The following is a 20,954-nucleotide window of genomic DNA, read 5'->3' as shown; positions in this document are numbered from 1 at the left end:
AAATAAGCATTTTCACTGGATAGTAAATTGCCTTCTGAAAAAGTAAGTAACAAGTCTGCCACGTTTGTTCTGACCAACTGAGGAAAAAGCATTACCATAAATCTCGCTACCAATGGTGATTTAATCCAAAGATCGGTTAGCTCATATCACATCAAACTGTGCAAATTATTATTGTTATACTTTATTCTCAAATTATAAATTTTAACAATATCAGCATTGTCTATAGTGTGTATTATCGTGTAGATTTTAATTTCTGTACAGTCTAATCTCTAATTGTCATACCATTCGAATTTCAAATTAAGAAATTCTTTTAACCCAAAAAGCAAATTATGCTCCCTTCGAACTGGTTTTCTTTAAAATACAAATCTTGTGTAATCCCAGGCTATCTGTAATCAGAAGCACATTTATAACTGGAATATCATTTAATTTCATTCATATGTGTTACATAAACACATAATCCTTTATGGATTACAATCCGCCAACAAAATGATACATTTAATTATTCTGGCTGCTGTGAGAAAGGGCTATAAACGATCGGCCACCTGCAGGATCCTCACATACGATAGCTTAGCCGGGACAACTTCTTTATGTTTGCAGACGTGATGTAATGACGCGGCAGCATGCTCGAATTTCCCGGGAAAACCTACCCGTACCACTCAAATTAGAAAACATTATTATAAGCTAACCGTTGTGAATCAGGCTAAAGTAAGGCGATAGTTTTGAACACTGGCTGGTTATGTACTTGCTCAAATATTGATGTTGGATCATTTTTAACCAAAAAAAAAGTTACGGACTGCGGCTTTAAGTTAGCTTTATTCGTTGTTTTTTTTACACTTTTAGTTTAAATACTTAAACTCAAATTTAAGTTTTTCACCAAATATTTAATTTAATTTTAGCTTGATTTCAGTTACCAGTTATAATTTTTAATAGTTTTAGTTTTAGTTAAGAATAACATGACTGAAGAGATCTTAATGTTTCAAACTGTTCTCAGTTTTTCAGATTTTCGATCTTTTATTATTTCTTTTTTTGAATATTTCATTATTTACCATTTCTTATCAAATTCAAAGATCTGGGCTATGCTATCAATATTATTATTATTATTTTTTTATTTATGAACTGTATATTAGCTTGTTCTCATTTCTCTCTCTTTTATTTCATTTTTTTTTTTTTAAATATGGACAGAAACAGTGATTCTGATTCTCTTGCTATATTGACATATATTTGCCTGCACAAACATTTATCAAAATGTGTTTAAAATATATGTATTTATATAACCTGGTTATAAACCAGAGGGAGATTTAATTTCTCAATATTTAAGTTTTGGTAAGTTCTCATTCCAGTGACCAATTGAAACCAATGAAGCTATGATCAACAAGGCTTACGATGCTTTTGGGAAACGCAACCCAGGTCACTGAAATGAGAACTTACCAAAACTTAAATATTGAGAAATTAAATCTCCCTCTGGTTTCTTTCTTTACTTGTTATACACAAAGTCAAAGACATTGTGGCATTTTCTCCAATTTTTAGTTACATTTCATTTGACACTGTTAGACTTTAAACTATTTCTCTTCTTTTCCTTTTCTCTCTCTTGATCCCTCCTGAGAATTTGTTTTAGCATCAAGTGTGAGAAAAAAGCAGCTGATGAAATGAGATGCAACCTAACCCCAGCTAAAAAGGCAGCAATCTCATGCATTTATTACACAACAGAGAGACCTCATGAAATCTCAATCAAAAAAGAGGATTGAAATAATAAATAAGAGGGTGAAACACACCATTTCCATTACCTGCATCGTCCTCATCTTCATCATAGTCCTCATCATCACCAGAGGACAGCGAGTCTAAGAGAGACAGAGTGACATAGAGAGAGAACGATCTTATTACTACACAGCACAGTGGCCTTTCTGTATGAACAATGATCCTATTCATATGATCTGCAGAATGAGGAAAATAAACTGATAACAAATCAAAACCAATTACTGCACACACACACACCCTCAAACACTCTCACACACACAGCGGTTAATGGATGGCAGATGTTAGCAAAGATTCAGTGAGTAAAACGTCTCGGAGATTTCTGACAACAGCTGTATTTTTACACACATGTCCTGAAATACACACACACAAACACAATCTCTCGTATTCTGCTTCTAAATGAACTCATTCAGAGGGAGAGGAAAAAAACGCCATGACCCTGAAAAATAAATTATTCTGTCTTCAGCTCCTCCTCTGTGAACATTTACACAGGTAAAACTGTACAGCACACACTCTTAAAATACCAGCAGAGCGTGAAATCCAACACTAGGCCTATTTAGTGCTAAAGATATTCTGAGAAAGCTTTCTGTGTGTGGCTTTCACAGTGTTAGTTGCACCAAACCATCAGATATACTCATGTTTTAATGTTTTGTGGCTTAACAGTCTTCAGCGGCTACCGGAGGTTTGTCTTATAAAATGTTGTTGTTGTTCTGTGGTGTTACATGTTTTAAAAAAATTAGCACACCTAAAAGTTAAAAATTGTCAAGACGTAAATGACAAAACCCATGCAAACAAATCATGTCATTGATGTCAAACCTGGTGTGGAGCATTTAGGGCCACCTTATTAGAAGATACGCAAGACCATGAAAAGCAAAGAACATTTTCTTTTTCTGTATGTTACTTACACAAAGCTTTAGAAGACTCGGAATATAGCACACAAGTTAGTCCCTATTCACTTTCATTATATGGAAAACAGCAGCTGGAACATTCTGTAAAACATCTTCTTTTATGTTCCACACACAAAAGAAACTCAAACAGGTTTGGAATGAAATATGGGTGATTAATGATGTTTTTTTTGTATGAACTATCTTTGTAAAGCTCTGTTGTGTGTTGCTGTCTGTCAGTGTGTCTGGTAGCTGTGTCTTGTGCTAAAGTGTGCAGAACAGGATATTGCTGTCTTGTGGACTCTTTATCAGCATGCGATAATTGGTGCAGGTTGTGTGCCCGTTTCACCCGTCTTTCTCCAGACGCTGGTGAGAAGGATTTGCCCTGGTTTAATGCCAAACACATGTCAGTAAAAAAAAACTGCGCTCTCCCTGCACTCTTACTTTTTCCATCTGCTTTAAATGATGAGGTGATTCCAGAAAATTACATTCTAATTAGTTGTCAATAAGCAGCTCAGCTTGTGTCCACGAGTTTACAGAACCAAAGATCACTCCACACTACCGTTTAAACACACACACACTCACACACACACTCACACACACACACATACACACTCACACACACACACACAGACACACCCCACAAAAACAAATCTCTGCATTCCATCATGTAATGTCTGTTTGTCTTAAGAGTTTAATGATATTTTTATTACAGTATGAACATTTTTGAAATAGCGTACTATCATACTTCTACTAATCTGCAGTATTTAATATGTATACTGTGCAAATCAGGCAAATTTTCAGTATGTATAGATATTATTACATTAGCCAAATTGAACTGGAATTAATATTAAAAGCAGTTATAAATGTTTTTCTTTACTTTTTTCTTTACTTTAACTTTATTGATTGACTTAAACAAACGTTAAAAATATTACATTAAAAATTCTTAATTTAATTCTAATAAACATGTTCCTACTATAAAATGTTCTAACATTTGGCCTATCATAATCACGTGTCAGCAATGTATGAAATGTGTAGCATTGTATAATACATAGCCTACTGTATCACTATTTTTAAATGATAATAATAATAGACATTACAGAGTATACCACATAGTAAGCAGTGTTCAGATTCCATTCTAAACATAGTCAGTGACACTTTAAAGGTTTGTAGAGTAAAAGATAACTATACCTGACAGGCCGGCTCAATGGGCCAAACGTGACACGCAAGCAAACAACAACTCTAGTGTCTATTCAAGAATATTTCACACTGATTTTAATCTATAGGGAACGAAATATGCCATTTTCCTCCGTATTTTCCCAAAGAGGCCCTATTTTTTGTAATTTCCTCATTTTTATTCGGGTAAAGCCCTCGTCACAGTCTAAAACAATCCTGTTCAGTCCGTGTGGAATATTAAACAACATGTAGACTATTTAACATTCTGCTTTCAAGTGTGTTATTGTGCTTGTATGAGAAACGTCAAGTCAGCCTGCAGGTGTGTGCTGGGAGTATGTCTCAAGACCTGTTTGCCTGCTGGGAATGAGTCTGACTGGCAAGTTTCCAATCATTGCTTTGCATGCCTGAGCTTGTGCTACTGTACTAAAATAACAACAACACTACTTAAATATTATTCTGAGAGACTGACCGGTGACTCTGATAGTGTAGTTGCTTAGCAGCGTGCTGCTGTGGGTGTGTCTACAGGAATACACCCCCGAGTCTTCATAGGAGACATTGATGATATGGAGCACTTTTTGCCCCACCCGCGTACGGTTGTTAGGAGACACGGCGTCGCCGTCTTTCTGCCACACGATGGGGACCAGGAAGTCGCGCGGCGTGCAGGACAGATCCACAGTATCCCCGACGCCAGCCACATAGTCCTCCAGAAACACTTCCACCTCACTCGACACCCAATCTAACAGAGAGAAAACAGAGAAAGATGTATTAATGGAGTAAATTTAATCTGCAGTGAATGAAAGTATCGATAATGAAATTAGATTTATGCAGATATTTTATGACTTGAGGGTACACATTAAGGTATATAGTAAGGCTACGTAAACTGCAGTGTTGGGGAGTAACTAGTTACATGTAACAGAATTACGTAATTTAATTACAAAATAAATGTAACTGTAATCTGAAATCTGAGAAAAAATGTGTAACTAAATTAGTTACTTTTGAAAATGTTAACGATTACAAAGGGTCTGATTTTGTGGTGGTGTGCTTTAAAATTAAAATATTATAATCTTAATTCTAGTGAAGAAGGATTTTGAAAGTCTGACGGTAATCAGTGTTGAGTACTAATGTAAGGTTTAAATGTTTGAAAATGATTAACAGTTGAAAATATTCGTTAGAAATTAGAAACCTATTACATTTCCAAAGTAACTTTCCAAACACTAGTAAATTGTGTCATGTGTCACTGCATTCCAAAATGTGTCCAAGCGCAATTCAGAACGCAAGAAAAGTTTTATTTTTCTATTTATCATTGCCAGGGCATAGCAACAGTTTGAAGGTGATCTTGCTTAGCAAGTTAGGGAAAGCTGACATGTTTATAGCAAGCAAACATTTTAGGTAGCTAATTGTTCAGGTGTAACTCATGCACTCTTGAGATTTGATAGCATTAAGAATGCAGGTTAAATCATGATTAGACAGAAGTAACATCTTTTCTTCAGTACTGAGACATCCAAGTGAAACGGATTATCAAAAAAAAAAAAAAAAAAAGAAAGGGGCTGAAAAATGCTTGGTTCAGTTCATTGTTGACTGGATAGAGGCAGATTTGAATGCAAGTACAGCATACATCAGCAGAGAGAAGTATGTTATTTCACAAGATTGACATTTTGATTACAAACTGAGGTAAAATAAAAAATAAATATATGCATGGATGAATCATTCACAATAAAATCAATAAGATGCATTTAGAAAATAATTCCATCTAGTAGAGTTTGACAGACAGATCTACAGTATAAATACTACAGAAATCACTACATTCTTGCTCCAAGGTGGATCTAAAATCACACAAACGCACACCAAGAAAAATAAACAAATATGTTTATTAACCACCCCGGTGAATGGCATGGAGACCCCACTGAGATGCAGAAATGCAACATGCTGGAATAAATATTCCACCTGACAGAGTTTCCTTCATTTTCCCTCTCTTTTTTCCATCACCTCCAATAAACCTGGTTTTCTTTCTGTAGCATCTCTATCACTCTTTCGTTCTCTCTTTTCAAAGTGACATTCATCTCCGGGTAGAGCGGTGACAGACTTACAAAGGATTGATACATTTCATAGATGTTGCGCTCATGTGTGTGTGTATGAGGTCAGGAGTGTGATGGCAGACGGCTTGCAGACAAGACTAAGCTGGAGTGGAATACAGAATTGGGTGTATGAATTATAGATCGCCCGCTACATGTGAACGCATACACACACGCTGTTAAGTGCAAAGTCCAAATACACCACACCATCTGAGGCTTTCTGAGGGCCACGTGAAGTGTTAATATCTCTTTGATCACTTCTCATATCAGTTCTTGTGTGGTTCACTCTTGACGCCGTCACATCTGCCTCTCCGTCCCCTTTTTTTACCTTTCATCTTGTCTTTCACTCATTTCTCTGTCTCTTTCTTCCCCCTCTATACCACTCAAATCCACAGGCACCACAGCGCTGACATCAGACGGCGGCTCCATCAGTGAATAAATGCCGCTGTGTGTGCGTGTCTATTCTATATCCTGTGAAAGAGAGGGAGTGTGTGTTTGCGTAACATATGCTGGGCCCAGTGAAAGACACTAATGTGCGTGGGGGAAGGGGTTATAAATAAATATCATAAATGGCTACTGTGTATTCTCATATTTCCCAGGAGGTGTGTGGAGAATAGAGCCAGAGTGAGCCCTGAAGTTTTACAGGGCTGATATAGAAACCTCTTGAGGACCACAGATCAGGTGAGACTTTTATGAAGACTCACAAACCCCGTTCATGTGTCACCGTTCTCTGAAATTCATAACACAGAGTATGTATTTGCTTTCTGCTATGCATTTCCATTTATTTCAATGGCAGTTGCTTGGCTGAAATATGTGACTGGAAATCTGAGCCGTAAGTATCATGTGTCTAATCACTCTGAAGCCACAGGATATGACATCATGACAACATTGATTGGCTAAAGGCAAAACTAGATTACTAAATTTCAGTAGTGGTCAACCATTCCGGATGTGAACCTTTGGCAATGTCCTGACCTTCGTGACCACAACGCTACCGTCCTCCAAAGCCTGTAATCATACTTTCACTCTATAATCAGCTTCATGTATTTTCATAATCACTGTAGATTCAAGCACTGTTTTATATTCCACACACACACACACACACACACACACACACACACACACTTGCATGTATTGAGGACAGTTTTCCTTTGATCATGCGGAAAAGATGAAAGGTTTTTAGTGTTTTGCCAGAGTTGTGCAGGGTAATATATGAGATGTGATTTAAAACCTGCTACCATGGGCAACACAGCAGTTGCTGGAATATATTTGACTGCTTTTATGAAACGAACAGGTCAACACTCTGTGTGTGTTTGTGTGAAAAGGGCATTTTTAGTTGTAATCAGAAAACAGCAGTTTTTGCATCTAATTTAAAAGTGCTGTATGTGTGTTTAATATAAAGTGTGTGTGTTTAACCAACATCTTACATGTCTGTTAGTTTTCAATATAATATTTAATATATAAGAAAAAAAGTCTCTCAATCGCTTTTAGGGCTGTATTTATTTGATCAAAAATAGTAAAAAACGTAATGTTGTGAAACATTATTGCAATTAAAAAAACGGTCTTTTAATACATTTTAAAATGTAATTTATTCCTGTGATGCAAAGCTGAATACTTCAGTCTTCAGTGTCACATAATACTTCAGAAATCATTCTAATAAGCTGATTTGCTGCTTAAGAAACATTTCTTATTATTAACAAAGCTGAAAACAATTGTGTTGCTTAATATTTTTGTGGCAATGGTGATACATTTTTTTCAGGATTCTTTGATGAACAATATGTATTTAAAACAGCAATCCTTTGTAGGAGTAATTATTGAGTTTTGATCAGTTTAATGTATCCTTGTTAAATAAAGGTATTCATTTCTTTCAAACCCCCAAACGTTTGAACGGTATTGTATATGTAAGCGTTTTGCATTTTTAGAATAAAAAAATGATTCACACTCACAAACACGTGTGTGTTGGGTGGGGGTTAATGTGGCCTCTTGATTTATTTGCTTGTTTTTAGGGACGTGTATTGAGTCGCTATGCTGTTAGTCCCAACATTCACTAACACACACACATACAGCTGACGTATGTGATAAATGTGTGTACGACTAACAGTCTCTGGTTCCACTTGTTTTGGGTGTTGCAACAAAACGACAGGTTAAAACAAGAGAATAAGGGGGGAGGATTGAGAGTCTGCACACACACACACACACACACACACACACACACACACAGAGAGACATGGCTGAAAGCACAGGTACGTGATCTATTGTGACACAGTGTAATCAATACATGTAGCTGATTTATAGCAGGTAATTAGTCTGCACCTTTATCTACTCACACACACATACACACACACACACACACACACACACACACACTCACACCAACCGGAGCTGTGCCAGTCTGCTCTTTTGCCGTTTCCCGCTGCTTTCAGCCGTTTGGCGTGATACACTCAGTCAACATCCCCTACTGTCGTCTGACCTTCAGACTGAACACAACACACATTCACACACACAGTCTCACGCACACGTCTCATATGCAATCTCCTTTCCGCTCCCTCAGCCTCAACATCATCCAATGTTGTTGCGTTAAAGAATTATCTTTCTAAAGCTGAAGTTTGCATCCACTGTATGTGTGAATCGCAGATGCCGGATGTAAAAACCTCACGTTTCTGAGCCGGATCCTCCTCTGAATGAGACTGGCGGGAGAGAAAGACGCGATTAGGATTACGATCTAAAGAGAGGTGGGCGGAGAAGAATTTGCAGCTTGTTACCTCTTTTATTCTGTCCTGTTGAGGCGCGCGCGTGTGTGTGTGTGTGTGTGTATGACGGCGTGCCCCAAGGAAAGTTTAAGAAAGCTGCTGCATCCAAAAAGCCTTGTCTACACATACACACACACACAAACCCTCCCGCATCAGTGCACTAATTAGTAACGGAAGCTGGATGTGCTGAACATTCAGAGTCTGAGCCAAACTCTTTAGCACACATCCATACAAATATATATAAATATACATGTACCTTTGTTTTTAATCTTTGTCCTAAAACATTCTTTCAAATGTTTTCCAACACATTCACGTGTCTACACACTCAAAGAGCCACACACACACACACACACACACTGAAACCAACACACAGGTTGTAATCAGGGACCGGATCATCTTAATTGTCATTCCATAGACGAACTGGCCTAGTTTCAAACCCTACACACTGTACAGAACACACACTACAGAAACCACACTGCAGCAGCTTGTAAAATGAACAAACACATGCTCTTTATCTAAAGTAACGTCATCACATCTTTGGATATTTCACAAATGTCTTTATCCAGATCCAGTTTCTTCTCTTAAATAATTTTCTCAGAATTAGGATTAACAAAAATGTATTTTGAACATAAAAAGTGTTTAATTTGGAGTTGAAATTAAGGCTTGTTCTTGATTAAATGTTTAATTTATTAGGACACACCCCAATATTCATATTAGTGGTAATTTTCCCACCCTGATGTTGAATATCCTGTGAATTTAATATTTGAAAACACTTTATTTTAAATCTAGTGTCCTTGTTACACGTTACATGTACAATAGTAAATTATGCACAACTACAAGCAACTAACCCTAAACCAAACCCTAATCCCTAAGTATAAGTATGTATAAGTACATGTTGTTAATTAAAATTACTCCATACTTAATTGTATAATTACACTGTAACAAGGACATCTTAAATAAGTTTAACTAATTTTGTGTGTGTGTGTGTGTGTGTAATTTAGAACAATACAGTACTTAATCACCATTATTTCATCATCTGATATGGTTATGGTCAATGGCCAATGTACTGAAGTGCATATATATCTCAAAATAGCCAAACATTGTCTGATTCTTCATTTTGGCCAACATAAATGGGTCTATCACTATATTAAATTGTTGTATGTCAAATGTGTAAATGTTTGCTGTAAAGCCAAGTGAGATGTCTGCGAACAAAGTTCACAAATAATAAGAAATGAGCTGAGTGAGATGTTACTCTTTCAACTGACCTCAAATTGCCCTCAAAGAAACACAAGCGATCAAGCAAATACACACACAAACACGTCACCTCTCCATGGCCCCTGCCCTTCCCCCTTTACCCACTCTGTCTTTTATTTTGAATAGAAACAGCATTTTCAGAGAGAAAGAGAGAGAGAGAGAGAGAGAGAGAGATGGAGTATTACTGGGCAGGAAAAGTACTAATCCTCTGCCTTGCTTCCTTCCAGTCAATGATACCCAGAAGCAACTGGCAACAGCTGCTCAGCAAGATCCCAAATCACACACACCCACAGTCTGAGCGTATTAACATGAATATGCAATCCCATTTATAACTCAAAATTTTAAACAAAAACAGATTCCCCTAAACATGTGACACACTGTTTAGTCTATCACACAGTATAAACGGCTAATAACTGAAACCAAAAATTTCATACGGCCTGCTGTCCTTGTGTAACATTATAACAGTTTATAATGTTTGCACACTGCTAAACAAAGCCAGCTCTTGATCACTTTCGGTTACAAACTGATCTGTGTGCGGTATAAGCATTATTACACTGTCATTAATGCATTATTAATGCTTTATAAACTATTCATAAGCATCCCAGGAGAGAAAGCAGCCGTCATAGAGGACTCTGTGTTCCTGAGGAGCCTAATATATAAGATGCTGAGCCAAAGCTTAAATCTAACCAAACTCCAGAGGAGATTGATGGATGGACTGCTGTTTGTGCGACACATCAAGCTCTGGTTTGTTGTGGATGTGTGTGTGGGATGCTATGTGTTGGAGCAGGAATATTGCCAAGGCAGAGGTTCATTCCATGGGTGGTAAAGGAGAAGTGTACACATCTCTGTGTGTGTGTTTGTTGGACTTCTTACAGCACATAACTTCTGCCATCTGTTCATGACTGCCAGAAGTGGTATAGGGGAGCTGAGGGAAATCAGCAACACACCCACACTCAAACACACGTTGACTTGGCTAAGTGAGGACTTACCATAGACATCTATTGTTTTTATATAAAGCTAATCATAATTACTAGAGACAATCTCTAACCTTTAAGAAAAACCTTTTCAAACACCCCAAAGTTTGGGATCTGTATGATTTGTATAGTTAACATATGCTGTGTGTAGTTGACATGAAAAAAATTGATTTAAGAAAGAATCTGATGAGAATGGACAAGGAAAACATTTCAGTACAAACCTATCAGAAATGAAGCAAGTCCTGCTACACTCTGACGCACACACACACACACACACACACACACACACACACACCGAGCCATTTGTTTTACCACTTATGACTTTATGTAAGTATCTAAGTAATGTCCTTCAGGGGAACTGATAATTACATTGAAAACACCCATCCTACAGGTTGACAGGCTAGCAAGTGTGTACGTGCGTCACACGCCTGTGCCTCTGTCTGTGTGTACGGGTGTGTGCATTACTGCGCAGGTATCTGGGACAAGGAAGTCTCTCCTCGTGTGAACAGGTGGTTTCAGACACCATTTAGAGAATGTGTTTCTTTGCTCATTAATAACTCATCTGCTGACCTGCAGTGAGTTTCAAATAGCATTAATGAGGTGAACCAACCCCAACTAATAACAGCAGAACAAAAGAAAAACACTCATACGAATGTGCAAAAGGTTTTAAAATGCATGGAAATATAAGTAGTATGTAATAAGAAGAAGGACTGCAATAGTGTCTATTTAAACCATAATGAAGACTTTCAGTAACAAACACATGCACACAAACACACACACACACACACACACAGACACACACACACACTTGTGCACTTGCGCTTCAAGAATCATGAATTAAGACCTGATATTCTGATTTATAAAATGGATAGGTTAACATTTGATTATCACTTCTGATTTGAGGAGGCATGTTATGCCTCATTGTCATTATGCATACATATATGTATGTACACGCGCACGCGCACACACACACACACACACACACACACACACACACACACACATTGTGTTAAATTGACCACAACAGCTACTTTACTTCATACACAGCTTCATACTGTGCCTAAGAACACATCTTACTCACGTTAACTTCACTGTAATGTGCGGCCTCTTGTGGCTTATTGATTTAATCTGTCTGTCTGAAATGATCAATTCAAACTTACTGTCTCTGGATACACAGACCTAAAAAGATGAATAGAGGAATAGAAAGAAAGAGAGAGAAAAACAGGGGATTTGGTGGTTAGGATTAGAAGTGAAAAGGACCTGGGTGAAGTGTTTGCAGGTTCTTGTCTCATAACAATCCCTCTTTGTTTATGCTGTGGCTTTGCTGAAGACTTTCTGCATTCTCTCCTTTGGACCATGTATGAACATTAACTGTAATTCTCTCGCCGTCTCCTAATATTTACCTGCTATCAGTATGAGAAATCAGATCCACCAGCAATCAGATGATCTCTCCCAACACACACTCAAAGAGCAGAGAAATGGGCCAAGAAAGCATCAAGCTCCTTTCTATTTTCTAAGTGACTGTAACATGTTTAGTAGAGCCATCTAGAATCCAAAAACAACAGAGACTCGGGTGCACTCAGCCAAGAAACCTGTCTTTAACAAACAACTGATAATGATCAACACCTCTCAACAACATGGGCTCTCTTATACCTGCCCACATATGCAGAAAATGTAGATGCTATCTGCCTGGAGTTATGAGCTATTATTAAGTCCACACACACACACACACACACACACACACACACTCTTAGCTGTCATGTAATCCACTCTGCAGGGCCTCATCCGTCGACTGCAGGATAATAAATCAATGGCAAGGACAAAGTGTGTTTAAATAATATCAGCTACACAAGTGTTCATTGCATCAATACCCACTTTGTGCCACTGTACAAACTCAGCCAGTTACATACTGCCGAATCGAAGAGGATGTAACTCGAGCTCCTTAAGAACACAGAATCACTGACAACCGATTCATTTTCAGCATGTGATAAATAATAACAAACAATCCTCTGTCTTTTGAAAGTGTCCAAAAAATAAATTTGAGAAGTGCTTGCACTGAAAAAAAGGTGTGAATCACACAGGTAAGTGAAGCCTAAATCAATTTAGACCCTTTGATGAAGGTTTACAGATTTCAAAAAGAGGAGATGCCAAAATTCAGATGAACTAAAATGAATCACTTAGTATAGTGAACACAGTTTGACTGATTCATTTAAGAGAATCGACCCATTCATTTTAAAACGAAACATTATTGTGGCCTCTATACAAGACCTACTGTATACCTAGGTAACAAAATATTTCAGAGCAAACAATAAATGTGAAAATGTACGTTCACTATAAAAATGACCAAGACCTTTCCAGTCATTTCAGAAAACTTTGTAAGTGTTTTTATAATTGTTCTGTTTCAGACTGATTCACTAATGATTCACTAATTTGTGATTCATGACAATGAATTTGAATTTGTCAGATTCATTGAATATAATATATTTATTCAGAACAGAACAAAATATTCACAAATCAATCTTGGTATATCTATATACCAAGTATTTCAGAGCAAAACATGCTATCATTCAAAAAACTGAGGTCAGTAATACTTTTTAAAGAAATTAATACTTTTATTTAGCAAGGATGCATTAAACTGATCAAAGGTGACAGTAATGTTACGAAAGATTTCTCTTTTAAATAAATGTTCTTCTTTTGAACATTCTATTCATCAAAGAATCATGAAAAATGTATTTTCAACTTTTCAACATTGATAATAATAATAACAAAAAGATTCTTAAGCAGCAAATGAGCATATTAGAATTCTTTCTGAAGCATAAAGACTGAAATAATGGCTGCTGAAAATTCACTTTTACCATTACAGGAATAAATTCAATTTTAAAATATTTTAATATAAAAGTTATTCTGAATTACACCAATATTTAACAATATATCTGTTTTTACAGTATTTTTGTTTAACTAAATATGGCTTTGGCGAGCATAAGAGACTTATTTATAAAAACATTTTTTAAAAAATCTTACTGACCCCAAACTGAATGGTTTGTACACAAAATGTATATTTAAAATTACTTTTCCAGGCTTGAGAAACACTGTGTAAAAACTATCTGATATTTCCTGTTTTTTGTGCACATGAGACAGAGAAGGTGAGGTGTAATGTCTGACCTGTGGGCTCTGTGGACAGCAGGTGGGCACTGTACATCGGAGGGAAGATGAGGGCCGCGAGGTACAGAAGGAGACAGAGCGGGACCATCCCGGGCCGAGTGACGCGGGGACGAGTGTCCTCACCACGGAGACCAGACTCAGACATCCTCCACCATTCCACACATGCTGTCAATGTAGCGCTGCCACACACGCACACACACAAACACAGTCCTGTCGCTGCCCGTCCCCCACCTGAAACACAAAAACACAATCAACAATCAGAGGTCAAATAGAGAAGGGACACAAAACAAACACTTCATTTAACAGTATAACAAAAGTACAAATTCTCACAGATATTCAATAAAACTTAGGCCTTTTCCTTGTTATTTTGACATGGGACACATTTTTCAAAACACTATTGAAATTCTGTGCTGACGTGCAAATGTCTGCAGCAGTCTCTGTGCGTACACTGTAAATTGAAAAATAAAGTGCGACGACCACACACAACTGCCACGAGTGAATGAAATGGAGTGATTTTATATTATATGTCCCGCGCTAGTTTAGACGAGACTGGGATTTGTTGTAAACTCTCTTTTGCCGTCTCTTTTTTTACTCTCCCTTTTTTCTCCTTCTCTCTGGTCGGTCTACTCTGAAACACGTCTTTCACTAAGCTAACACAAACACACTTATCTCTCTAAAGAAAACATATGCTCCCCTACACTCTGGGACTTGTGTGTGTGTGTGTGTGTGTCTGCGTCTTGCCACATAGAGAGTTTACATTAGTTACAATAAAAGGAATGTAAAGAGCTTTAAATACACACACACATACACATATATACTGTAGGCTGTATGGTTTGATTCCCCGCTGAGAGATTTTCGCTCAAAGACGCTGAGAATTTGAGAGAGGACTCTGTGTTGCTTTAAACTTGAACTCCTGTTATTTCAGAACAGCCTTGGTTTAGACACACAAAATGTTTGCGTTAACTTTAAACGGTGGCATTCTTCTCGAACGGACGCACACACTCTCCCGAGGCTAGTGTGACGCTGTCTTTCCCTTGACGAGCAGATGCTTGATTCTTGGTCAGCACATACTGAAGAGAGAGAAGGAGAGAAACCGGGCTGGTGTGTTGAGTGTTTTCTCTGGCCGGTGGAGCAGGAGCGGGCACTGCACTGTGGGCTGATAGTGTATCAGCACTTGCTGTTGTAGGAGAGAAGGGTATATTTGTGGAGCATATTTCTGGAGTGGGTATCGTAGGTGTGTTTTTTGAGCATGTTTCTGGAGCCATACTATCTTACAGTAACAAAGCTTAAAAGTAGGGGAGAGGCCTAAAACAGAAGCAAACTCTGATATATTCTTGGAAAAGGCCTTACCTTGTATTATGCATCTTTTTGGAGTATTTGATTCTGATTGGTTGATCACAGCATTCTATGGTACAAGACAGCTAAACTAATTGACCATTTCACCAGGCAACATTCTGCATAATGCTCTAATTTAATCTCAAATCACAATTTATTTATTTATTTGGGGATAAGCAGTGTAATGAATGGGATAATGTGCAGTAAGCTAGTCATTATCGCAAAAATAAACCTCTTTGTTGTGATACAAGACTATCTTGGTCACCCTGTTTTGGTTTATTTAGCGATAATGAATGGATGATTGTACAATATATGCTACTTAAGACAACATGGTGTAGTTTGAATATTGAACTGTGTCTGCTTGTATCTTAGCTATGCATTTATAATAAGCCATTTTAACACATACCCTTAAAAAGTTTAGGGTCTTAAAGTAATTTTTTAAGGGTTTTTGAAATAAGTCTCTTAGGCTCACACAGGCAGCATTTAGTTGATCAAAAATACAGTAAAAACAGTAATATTGTGAAATATTTTTACAATTTAAAATAACTGTTTTCTAATTTCATAAACTTTAAAATGTAATTTATTCCTGTGACAGCAAAGCTGACTTTTCAGCATAATTACTCCAGTCTTTAGTGCCACATGATCCCTTAGAAATCATTCTGTACCCTTGAACAGAAAGTTCAAAAGAACATAATTTGTTTCAAAATAGAATGTTTTTGTAACCGTTCATTCTAAGTAAAAGTAATAATTTCCTTTGAAAAACTTACCCCAAACTTAAATGCATATACTTCTGTGCAAATTAAACTTTAGGGTATAGGCAGCTGGGACTGTGTGACACGACTGATGTGTCCTGCAGTGTGTTGCTGTGTGGTGTGTAAAACTCTAACTCTAAGAGTCGGTGTTTATCTAGGGGATTACTGAATAATTTGATTTGGACTTTTGAAATATTATGATTATCATTCTAGCCGATAATTCAACATTAGCTACATTGCTATGTTTTTACTGTCTGTCTCTCCTTTTCAGTCTCTTGCTTTTAGACCCCTCAGTCAACTGATATAGAACACATATTAAAGTATAAAAAATATAATGATTTTTTAATGGCAAGCAAACAACTACAGACCTGAACAAGGCAGTGCAAGAATATTCTTTCAAATTCTGGGCATTTATGCATGTAATGTCTAATAGTTTTGGGTGAAAGAAGATTTTAATAGAATCCTATCACACGCTAGTCACACCTTGCAACAAATCTGGGACTCAAAAATGTTAGTAATCTCCAGTAATTGTGCAGCCATGTCAACGGCCAGCCCAGCCTAAAATCTGCCAACGAAAATAGGGATTAGGAGGGAGAGTATGAGAGCGATAAAGAGAGTAAGAGAGAGACAGCAGATGAAAAGCTGAAGTCTGAGGTGTCTCTATTAGAGTTTGGCTGTAATCCTCTTCCGAGGACTTCACTCGCCCTCCTGCGGTTCTCTGAGAGCTCTGTCAGCGTGTGTGTGGGAGTGTGGGAGGCTACGGGTTTGTGCAATGCTTCAGTGTAGACAACTGAATAAAGGTGAGAATTAAACTCCCTAACCCACCCTTTTAAACATCCCCATGGAGGAACACATCAAACAGATTAATCAAAGAGGACCAATTTGCAAACCACATTTACAGATGTTTGTCACTGTGAAATTATGGGTTTCTCCAAACTTCTCAGTCAGTGACTTTTCTGTGTTTTCTAGCATTAAACCCATCATCTCATATGCTTACATAAAGCATCTGGCATGACACTGTCCACAAAAACATTCATAGAAAAAGAAAAACATAAGGGTAATTAAAAACAGAAGGATGAAAGAGCGAGAGACGGCAGTAACATTGTCCATTGTTTATTGTATGCCTCGTTTTCATTCATGCTGCGTTTAGCCCTTGGACTGCATTGTGCATTGTGTGTAAAATGATCTTGTGCACATTTTTTGTTGAGGTTTTTAATAATATATTATATTAATCTCTTACCATTAGCTAATAAGGTCTAAAAAAGCATAAGGAACTTTAGAGAAAGAGAGTTTGATGACATATATTCAGGACTTCAACTCTCAAACTTTCGACAGTCCACAGAGTAGCGTATTGATTTTGAGCCAGCACCAGTCCGCTAAGGGTCACAATTAGTCGAGGTTCCAATTGAAAAGAGCTTCTTTTTTGCCTGATGACACGACCTCTCACATTTGAGTTGTGTGAATGCCTTAGAGAGACCTTTACTAGTTCCACCAGGGCTGGTTTGAAAAGTGCACGGGACACATGACTAGAAAAGTAATGATTATCTCCCCCCCCCCAAAAAAAGGTGTAGACATTTCTGAAAGTGGGAGATTGTTATCATAGGTTCAACATCCAAGCTTGTAATCAGTTGTTTCTATACTATATTGAGTTTTCAGAGATTATTTTCCTAATCAGTAAACTGTTAATTTCACTGAAAAGCACAATGAATGTATTGTTGGTAGTGGTACCATTTAAAAATTTAAGTCAGCAAGAAAACAAGACATCAAGAACGTTTCATACAGTGCATGTGTTTAGCAGCCAAATTTCAGCATCTGACAACCTGAACTGACAGCAAGAAAGTTCTTGCTGACAGCCATTTAAAGCCCAAAGAAACCTTTATAAACAATAGATCTGCTTAAAATAATGATATCATCGAGATTAGGGGAAACCCTAACAGTTTACATCCTAGTTCAGTTCTCACCACGGACTCCAGTCGGGTTTGAATGACTCTAGTACATGAGGTGGCTAATTGCCCCCAGTAGCCTGCGTTAACACCTCCAGAGACTCTAATTCACTCCGATAGCTACAATTGGTTTCAGATGGCCCGTGGGTACGGCGGAGGAAAAACTGGTGAGGTTCCCTTCAGTGTGAGCTAAAAACAATACAAATGAAGCCCCGCTGAGGTGGCCGCAGAAGAAATGGATGTAATTTTGGTTTTAAAATGCGTCATACTTCAAGCTGTAAAGGGCTAAGTCTCTCATGAGAAAGACATGCCAACTGAGTGACCGTTAACGACTTATTGAGTTTACAACAGGTAAAAATATAAATGGCTCTATATGGCGTGTCTAAAGGGAATAGCTATAAACAGTTTTGTGTTAAACTCATGCAGTGCGAAGGATAGGTTGATATAAGCGCCCTTGACTGTGTTTCCCGTCACCTCACATCCCACGGTGGGTTTCGGCACCATTAAAACACCTACACCTCATGACAAAGACCAGCTGCTGACGAATTAAAGGCTAGTTTCTGACTCGCGCTTCAGGAAACGAGTAAATTTCACAGCTCAAATCGACTGTCCACACCACAGGCTAAATTATACACCGCAAACATTTTTAATCGAGCCATATTGTGAATTATTTCAGCACAGGTGCGGCTTCTCCTCGCGACTGGTAGAGCAGCTTTGGAGCACGCGGTACTCACGCACACACACACACACACACACACACACACACCGCGCAACACCTGTCCGACTGTAAGCGATACGGGCACACACCACATGTCACCGCAGCTCTTCTACACTAAAACTTTGTTTCCATTCAGAATGCTTTGATTGAATCAATTGCCCAATTGAAAAACACGTTTTGGAACTGGAACAAGGAAACAACTACAAATATGAGGATAAGACTATTTCCTACCCCTCAAAGGCGCCTTTACATACCTGGTCTGAGCAGCTCTGTCTGCTTCAAAGTCTGTGTCAAAACGCAGTGCTACATAAAACTGGTAAAGTATGCAGACTTCAGCTTTTATAGTTGCCTATATATTAGAGACGGCTCTGATGCTGCTTTGCGTCCATGGAAATGATGCAGTATTTATTTTATAACTTTATCTATTTATTTATTTATCTATTTATTTATACTTTCATTTTAATATTTCAAAATTCATGTTTCTATATTCATAACAAATTCCATTATGACTTTTGTAAAATTACAATTGGCAATTGTAAAAGGCAATATAAGAATGTAATAATAAGAATTATAATAATAAACTCCTCACCAAATTCCTTCTTGGCAGTAATCCTTCACGAGATCAAAATAAAATAGGTTTATTGGCTTTTTGAGAGAGCTTGGTCTGCGGGGTCCTTTCCAGATGTTTCGGGAATTACATTCGGGGGGCAAATCATCCAAATACACTGAAGTTTCCAAATCCAGGCGTGAAGAAAATCTAAACAGACGTGAACTCAGTGCAGTGTTTGAGAAGAACTTCGAAGCCGTATTCACACACAGCCTTGAGCTGTCCGACTCTGTCCAGTCCTTAAACCGCTGAAAGGTGTAGCAAAAGCACACTGGACTGTATCATCTAAAGGAGCACCAGTGTAGCTGTGCTGTCCGGGCACAACTGCTCCGCTGCGCCGCTGGGTCTGTTGTGAAGTGCGGGGCGTTTGGTGCTGTGTGAAAGCTTGGCTCACAGACTCCCACTAACAGTTTGAGCACCGGGCTCTGGAGAGAGGGGGAAAAATGAACTAGGATCGGATTTCAAACCGCGTCCCTGTTGCGAGTGCAGTGCTCGCCGCCTGCCGCCCCCCTCGCGAGTTCAGGGCAGAGAGAGAGAGAGAGAGAGAGAGAGAGAGAGAGAGAGAGACGCAGGCACCTCCCACACCAAACCCGAATATTCAATCAACTTACTCACTCACTACTGTCAAATTAGCTGCGCTCAGCGAACCCAAACCGCGCTATGGACCACGGAGAGAGTCAGCAGAAAAACAATTAAAAATAGCAAAGATTCTGCTGTTCATACTCTTTTCAGGGCGCGAATTATAGCAGGGTTTGGGGGGCATGACAACGTTTCAGTAAGAACAAAAGTTTGAATACAAGTCAGTGAGGGCAATGTACGCGCTCACGAAGATGCTGCCATTTGAGGAGGTAACCACAGCTGTTCAAACGCCTGGTTTATCTTGCAATACGTCGACAAAGGTAGCTGAAAGTGTTAGGCTATTTATAACGATATTATAGATTTACACAAAAAATGTTTGGTTTAAAACGGCGTTAAAGACTCATTTCTAACTGCTTTTAGGGCGCTAAAAGACTATTCATCAAGACTATTTGCGCCCCAAAAATTACTGACAGAAATCCTTTACAAATCCCACTGACAACACTCTATGGTATGCATAATGTTCTAACCATTAAATATATTTTTTTCAAATACATTTTTATTGCATGAAATAGCTTCAATTATGCAAATCAAAACAGATTTTTGAAAGGGAAAAAAAAAAGATGTTGAGGGGTATTTAGGAAAACGTTGCCATATGGCAAAGTGTACTAAAATGGAAAATGACCAAAAAAAGTAGTTTTTCTATCAAATTATGATTTTCTTTTCAGTTGAAATGCACATTTCTTTTAGAAATTCATGCATCTAATCTTAAATTCCATGAAAATCTGCCACACATATACTGACACATACACACTCTCATCGTTAGTCACTGAAGGCTAACTCATCCTCATTGTCATCACATGGAAGAGCCAACTCTGCACTCTTCCTATTGCCCTTTCCGTGAAATATTGCTGTATTCATTTTCTGAAAAGAATAAGTAATTTTCTTATTCATACAGAAATACAACTATACTACAATAAACACTTCAAATAAATAAATAAC

General features: G+C 37.9%; 1 protein-coding gene across 1 annotated transcript in view; it reads right to left on the bottom strand.

Moving 5' to 3' along the window:
• Window positions 1-19,891, bottom strand: part of fgfr3 (fibroblast growth factor receptor 3) — a 46,346-nt gene extending 26,455 nt beyond the window's left edge. Inside the window, exons 1-4 of the mRNA XM_016240159.1 lie at window positions 19,359-19,891; window positions 14,022-14,252; window positions 4,282-4,548; window positions 1,773-1,838 (exon numbers count right to left, since the gene is read on the bottom strand). Of these exons, the coding sequence (XP_016095645.1) occupies window positions 1,773-1,838; window positions 4,282-4,548; window positions 14,022-14,166 (478 nt within the window). The 5' untranslated portion in view covers window positions 14,167-14,252; window positions 19,359-19,891. The remainder of the gene's footprint in view (window positions 1-1,772; window positions 1,839-4,281; window positions 4,549-14,021; window positions 14,253-19,358) is intronic.
• Between the last annotated feature and the right edge of the window lie 1,063 nt (window positions 19,892-20,954).

Source organism: Sinocyclocheilus grahami, unplaced genomic scaffold (assembly GCF_001515645.1).
Source record: "Sinocyclocheilus grahami isolate Dianchi unplaced genomic scaffold, SAMN03320097.WGS_v1.1 scaffold583.1, whole genome shotgun sequence".
NCBI lineage: Eukaryota > Metazoa > Chordata > Actinopteri > Cypriniformes > Cyprinidae > Sinocyclocheilus > Sinocyclocheilus grahami.
The sequence above is the reverse complement of the archived record's forward strand: the minus strand, read 5'-3'. Positions and strand labels throughout refer to the sequence as shown.